This window comes from Fulmarus glacialis, unplaced genomic scaffold, assembly GCF_000690835.1.
Source record: "Fulmarus glacialis isolate BGI_N327 unplaced genomic scaffold, ASM69083v1 scaffold8873, whole genome shotgun sequence".
NCBI lineage: Eukaryota > Metazoa > Chordata > Aves > Procellariiformes > Procellariidae > Fulmarus > Fulmarus glacialis.
In genome coordinates, this window is record NW_009201004.1 from 67,353 (window position 1) to 74,403 (window position 7,051).

The following is a 7,051-nucleotide window of genomic DNA, read 5'->3' on the forward strand; positions in this document are numbered from 1 at the left end:
TTAGTTACTGTGATGTTAAGCCAGGCTTGGGAAGTTTGTTGTCTTTACTAGCACTTGGCAGCTCAAGGAACATGATGTTGAAATTCAGATATAAAGAAAGAGTGAAAAAGCTAATGTTACTCATGAGATAAGGAAATTCCCAACACTTGACATTTATATTTTAATGTGAGTGAAGACGGGGCCTTGGTCCTTTCCTTTATTCCAAAGAAAAACAGAAGGGGGAAAGCAGCAGCAGTAACTAGTAGAGTACGTGAGCGGCACAGCAGTAACAGGCATGTGATCCAAGCTGGCACTAACTAGTGAAGCTTGAAGGAATTAATTGGTTATAGATGGGCCTTTCATGTGCTGAGTCAATGGCTGTCCCTGTCTGTCTAGATCGCTGCTGTTACTTAGCCACTCAAAGCAATGACGTTTACACTGGCACCCTAATGCTAATACAGAGGGGAAAAATGCCGCAAAATCATAAACAAGTCGTCTTTTTCACCAGGGTGGGTTGGCTGTCCTCTCGGGGTGCATCAGCCAGAGTTGGGGGCAATAGAGGCTGCAGCAGTGGCAGAAGGTGCCGGTTAATTTGTTGTATGGTGGAAACAGAGCTTCTGCTGTTGGTGTAAATTGTGCTGATAGGGAAGATTTTAGAGCTCTGTGAGGTTAGCTCTGGCTGGAGTAACTCCTGGAAGGAGTAGGCAACCCGCTTATATTTTTAATTTGAAATAGTCCGAACCAAAGAGTACACAGTCATTTCCTGTATAAAATTCACAGTTATTAAAAAGAAAAGTTTACGAGAAAACATACTTGCTGGGTTTTTCTTACACATCTTAGAAAAGATTGGCTGTCCTTTTTCAGACACCTCAGGTAAGGTTTCTCTCACCTACCTTAGATACTGTAAGATGCAGCATCTTTTCTGAGTCTCATCTCCACTCCTTCTGCAGCCAGGAGGAAGGAGAAGCCATGCGGGATGCATTGCCACCCGAAGGCTTCTCTGTCCTTGATGCCAACAGCAGGGACCTGGACACTAGCTAGTCCCAACCCGTCATTTCAGTCGGCTCTAAGTGGGTCAGATGAATCCCACCCATGGCACAGTCGTCAGCTCTTGCAAATTGACTTACCGCTCTGTTGTGATAAATACCAGCTGAGAGTCTTGCCCTGTGCCGGTGCAAAACACCATTAGCCTCTCACTGCAGCAATACCCCGGCACAGTTATTCGCTGTGTCTGTGCTAAAGGCTTGGTGGTTTTTTTTTTCAGTTGACAGCTAATTGCGGAGAGGGAGACAGGCAATAAAAATGCTGTGAATGGTGAAGGAAATGAGTCTGACTCACTTGCACTCTCCCTTTCACGTTTTTAATCCTGCGCAGTGCAGCCTATGACAGGAGTGGGATTATGCTGGGTTTACTGATAGCAGTCTCTGGCCTGCTGTATAGATGGTTTTATTTTCAATCCGTTATTTTTTTTTATGAATCTGTTTCGATTTATTTTCCCATTTCCCTTCAGCGACTTCTACCTGACAGATTTAAGTTGCTTCCCTTTCATTCTCGTTCCAGCTGCAAGCACATCTCCTCCTTGCAAGTAAATATGTTTTGAAAGGGAGAGGGAGGGAGAAATAAAGTTAACATCACTTTCCGCTTTGGACTTAAGAAAATAAGGAAAAACTAGGAATGTGAAAGGACTGTTTTTGCAGTGAAACTGTGGTGTCTTTCAGAGGAAAGCACAGGCTGTTTTCATTTTCAGACCCTGGCTGAAGCTTGAGAGAAAAGCGGGTGACACTGAGTTTGTGTTGACCGTCCAAAGGCTAGGGAGGGGAAATCAAACAGGTTTCATGTCATTAGTTAGCAGTCTGTAAACAAGGTAGTCCACATCACCGTGCCTAAGGTCAGCCTTTGTGTGTACAAGCAGAAATCTGGGGGGATTGGGGCAGTGTTTGGTGTTTCTTGCTCGTTTAAATTGACCTGTCAAGTAGTGTGTTACGAAGTGGTGCCTGGATACATGGGGCAGAGGGGCAATATTCAGGGCATGAAACCATCTGAAAGGATGCGGTCAGTGTTTGCACTGAATTTCACGTGGTCCAGGCTTGGAGATGTGCAGAGCAGTGATAGAAGAGGACAAGAAAACACAAGCTCATAAACAAGGCGAGGAGCTGGTTATCGGCAGGTCCGGGTGCCCGGCGAGGGTCCGTGACTGTCAATGCCAGAGGCCACTGCTGTGTGTTTGTGTACATGTGTCCTCAGCAAACTGTTCTGCATAAACAAACCGATGAAAAGAACTTATTTCTAATCTGTGCTGTCATTTTCTTTATCTCCAAATAATTAAAGTGCACTGTTTGAAGATGATAACCATGTTTTAAATATCAAAGGAACCTTTTCAACCTATATCTTTTGCTTGGCTGGAACAACTTGAGTTGTATCTTCTTTGGTAGCCTGCATGCAGAATAGTCTTCTTGTTCGAGAGGTTGGAGTGTACCAAATGGGGACAGAAATGTAAATATTTACTGCCATCTTTTGGGCAATGTGGGTATAACTCAAAAAAAGAAAGGGGGTCAGTCGAGTTAGTCGTCATCTCCTTCAGCTTTGTCAACTGATTCTTATTTGACAATCAAACACAGCAGTCCACTGAGGAATGTTATTTTTTTGATAGTCATGTTACCAGTCTCAAGCTACAAGTGAAGTAAGGTTTGTAGGGAGAGGTGCTCACTTTGATTTGAGCAAGCTGATAGGTTTGGGGGAAAGAGCTAACAGAAGTCTTTGAGCACACCCGCCATTCTCCAGGTTTTGAGACAGCGTGTGTTCGTTGCTCCAAGCTGTCAGGAGTTTTGTGGTTTGCTTTGCTTTAATGCATAATTGTAGGAGTTGGAGAGGTGGTTGGAATTCCTGAAGTCAGAACCTGGAGCTACTGTCGCATGGTCTACGGTCAAAACAGGATGGCAGTTCGTGGCCCGAAGGAAAAATGTTTTACTGCAAGTAACTGAGGTTTTAGACTGTTTGGGTTTTTTTTTTCAATAAATGCAACTTGGGTGCTCTTCAATCTACAAAAATGTTAGAATGTCAGCAAATATTGGTTTATTTCAAAACGCGTATATTTTAGCAGGGTGGGATATGTTGCATCACACTCCTATGACCCTTTCTTCTTATATGGTGTACTGCTCAGTTGAAATGCTGATTAGGCCATCTTTCCTAATTGTGATACGGTATTTTTCATCTACTTGAGGTGTCAGGTTGCATTTTTAACCTCAGACCTAATCAAACTTTCAGTCCTGCAGGCCATGCAGAGACAGGTTTCCTGCTGCAGTAATAGCCCGTTCCTTGAATCTAGTTTGAAATTAATAGCAGCAAGGTACTTCACTGTTTCCAGAAGGCCATGTCTCTCAGTGGACAGAGCCTTCTTTTAATGCAAGGAGATCTGTTATTAGAGCTTTTTAGAAAGACGAAATTTTTACCTGGGATTCATCTATATTGCTGATTTCAGTACAATTACAATCTGATTCTTACCAGCTGGACCTCCATAGTGTGCCACAAGGGAGTGTTAAAAACTTGCTCAATGTAAAACTTGGTGTGTTGTTTATTTAGGGGGCGGCAGCATAGGTAATCGTCCTTCCGCTCACTGTTGTTCTGCTTACATTCAGCAAGCAAAATATGACTCTCTGCTCTTGTCTTGTATTTGTTTGTTTTAGGTGAAACTTCCTTTTCCTGTTGATCAAATCACAGATCTTCCAAGGAATGATTTCCAGATGATGATAAAGATGCACAAGCTAACCTCAGAGCAGCTCGAGTTCATCCACGACGTCCGCCGGCGCAGCAAGAACCGAATTGCAGCTCAGCGCTGCCGCAAGAGGAAACTGGACTGTATTCAGAACCTAGAATGTGAAATCCGCAAGTTGGTGAGTTGTGTGCTCTCGCTGCGGCCCCGCTCGCCCTCATGCCGCAGCTTGCAGGGCACCGACAGCAATTCCTGTCCAGAGTTTAGTGGGTTCAGTCAGTTTGTACGTAAGTAAGTGGAGCCACTAGTATGAAAATTTAATACACAAAAATATGTTTGTGTGTGTGTGTATATAATATATACGGAAAACACAAAATTCTAGTGGAATGAGGCTTAGATATCTCTTTATTTTGATATCTCAAGAGCAGATTGTTGAGTGAGTTGGAAGAGGAGGGAAGCCTGTATCACAGCTCCCTTCTTGCAGTTTAACTTACCCCCAGTACTTACAGGGCAAAGGCATTTACTCTTCCGAGCCCCATTTCCATGCCTAACTACCATAACAATCTGTTGGTCAGGGATTTGTGGAGTGCTCAAAAGAGATAGGTATGAAGAGACCTTCAGAGGTTGTCTGGTCCAAACAGTGGTGTGGCAGGGCCAGCTTCATCTCTACGTAGAGATTTTCTTTCTCTTTGGTGTGCTGGAAGGCAGCTCAGCATTTTCAGGATGTTTCAGCTCGCTATGCCTTTTCTTCAGCTCTTTCATTCACTGAGCAAATGGCAGAAATGGCAAGGGAAGTGAAAAGCCAGGAATGTGAATATCCAGACAAGTGGGCACCCCTTGGTGTAGGTCAGTGAGATAGCAAGGGTATGTTCCTCCTTGCTCCTGCTGTCTTCTTCCCTCTAACGCTCATGGTGTGCCATGGACTGAAACCCCGCCATGATTCAAGGACCATCTAACACAAAAGGCCTGTTCCTACTCCACAGTGCACTGGCCTTCACATACTGTGCACCGGATTCAGGTGGCAACTGTTGATTTCCCCCAACCCTCCTTGACATGTGTCTCTGGCAGTAGTCTACTGCGGAGAGGAGAGCAAAGCATGCCCTGCTTACTGGCCAGAGCACGTCTGGGGACGGGTTTCCTGTATGTCAAGGTGTCAGTGGACAGTGCTACCACATTTTAATCTAAGGGAGTGAGGTGACTGGAGCAAGGCTAAATGGCTGCTCAGAAAATTCCTCTCTCTTGCAGTCATGGTATGGACACCTCAGGTGTGGTTTGGGTGGCTAAACACAGATGTCTACAATATAGACACAACTAGTGCTGGAGCTAGTTGTCCTGGTTTCCTTTATAGTCCGTGAAGAGAAATAGATACTTTCAAGTCTTACCTGTCTCATCCTGCAGCAGAAGAGGTGACATACAGCCCAGAAGTGCCTGTTCCTCTCCATCACTAAACAAGATCACCTGGAGAGCCATGTCAGATGCAGACATCTTAGCTATAGGCACCTGATCTGAAAAAACTCCCCTCCTTTGTGACAGTGCCCCCGTGGTCTGAGGGGCCTGCTCCTCTTCTCCTGCCATCCCCTTGCCCGTTGAGAAAGAAAGCTGGTACACAACGAAAAAAAGGCTTGGGACAAGGGTCATGGAGGAAGACATGTCTACAGGGTGTCACTCAGTGGGAGAAATGCAACACTGGAACTTCAAAATGGATTAGCACCTCCTCATCTGTTTAAAAGTCCTAAAAGCTTTCTGAGACGTTGAAAATAATGTGATAGTCCCAGTTCAGCTGTTATGAGAAGTGTGGGTGTGCAGCATGCAGGGCCTGACAGTTTAATTGCATTATGCAGCATAGATTTAGGAGTCCAGCATTAAATCCAGCCTTTGAATATCTAAGGGTTTGAGTGATAAATTAATTCATTCACATAGATAAAACAAAAGGAGCTGTAGTTGATTTCCTTACTGAGATCTCTGTGTACTCAGCTTCCATTAAATTTAAAGGTTATTTGGAGTATTTGATTTAAATGTCTATATGCACATTTAAAACATGCTCAGTTGTAGGTTGAACTTGGTGGGTCTGGGGAGCAGGGTACTTCTTGTTCTTGTCATAACAGGTTGAGTGTTGAAAGTGGCCTTTAGTGTAGGCTTCGTTGTGCTTGATTCTCTGTGCAAGCTGTAGCAAATGTAGTGTGAAAGAGGCAGGGATCTGTTAGAAGAAGCTGAGTTACCATCACCTCACAAATGGCAGAAAACTGCATGACTTTGGGTTACTCACTTACTGCCTGTGCCTCTATGCTTGCCGTCTGCAACAGGGAGGTGACGCTGACCCCACAAGCTGCTTGGGAGGCTTAAATCATCAGGGCTTGTGAAGCCTTCAGATGCTGTGCTGCTGAAGCCCTGGTGGGGGGGAAGAAACGAATTGTTCAGAGTAGTGCTCCACTGATGCAAAACATCAAAGATAAACAAAATAGTGATCAACTGCTTCCTGCACCAAGCACAGTGCGTGCGGGGTGAGTCAGAGGTCCTGCAGGGTGAAAGAGGGGCTCCTTGTCCAGGTTGTGAGGAGAAGCAGGTCCGATCTTGACTGCACATACCCGTCCCTCTACACTGAGCTGATAATGGGGAGGAGTACATGTCTCTCGTTCTCCAGAGCAAAGCACCAGGGGCAGCACTCTAAGGGCTGGACTAGCAGCAAAGGGGGGTTCAGCTTGATACCTGTAGCCTTCACTCGAAAATTAATTTGGGTTCATTGGCTTTATGCAATCCTGTGACATTACCCTTATTGTCTAACATAATCAACTGTGTATAGGCAAAATAAATTTTTTAAGTCCCCTTCTCTCCCCAGCACACACACAATTTCAGGGAAATTAATGAAAGGCATATGAGTGACCTTGTGGGCCTGATCCCTGCTGAATTTCAGGAATCAAAAACCCTTTGAGATGCAGGATTCTTCAAAAGAAATGTTGAAGTTTCTATTTAGCAAGCTGGATTTGAGTATGTAGCGATACGTAGTGAGTGAACCAACTAGGGAAGGCGCCCCACTGGACCTGTTGTTTGTGAACAGAGAAGGACTTGTGGGTGATGTGATGGTTGGAGGCCATGTTGGGCATAGTGATCATGAAATGATAGAGTTTTCGATTCTCGGAGAAGTAAGGAGGGGGGTCAGCAGAACTGCCACCTTGGACTTCCGGAGGGCAGACTTTGGCCTGTTTAGGAGCCTGGTTGACAGAGTGCCTTAGGAGGCAGTCGTGAAGGGCAAAGGAGTCCGGGAAGGCTGGACATTCTTCAAGAAGCAAATCTTAAAGGTGCAGGAGTGGGCCGTCCCCATGTGCTCAGAGATGAACTGGTGGGGAAGAAGACTGGCCTGGCTGA

The 7,051-nt window shown here is 45.1% G+C and overlaps 1 protein-coding gene across 1 annotated transcript in view; it reads left to right on the top strand.

The window, feature by feature from the left end:
• Window positions 1-3,869, top strand: part of BACH2 (BTB and CNC homology 1, basic leucine zipper transcription factor 2) — a gene marked incomplete at its 3' end in the record, with an annotated part of 40,405 nt that extends 36,536 nt beyond the window's left edge. The window contains exon 3 of the mRNA XM_009573778.1: window positions 3,663-3,869. Coding sequence (XP_009572073.1) covers window positions 3,663-3,869 — 207 coding nt within the window. The remainder of the gene's footprint in view (window positions 1-3,662) is intronic.
• Between the last annotated feature and the right edge of the window lie 3,182 nt (window positions 3,870-7,051).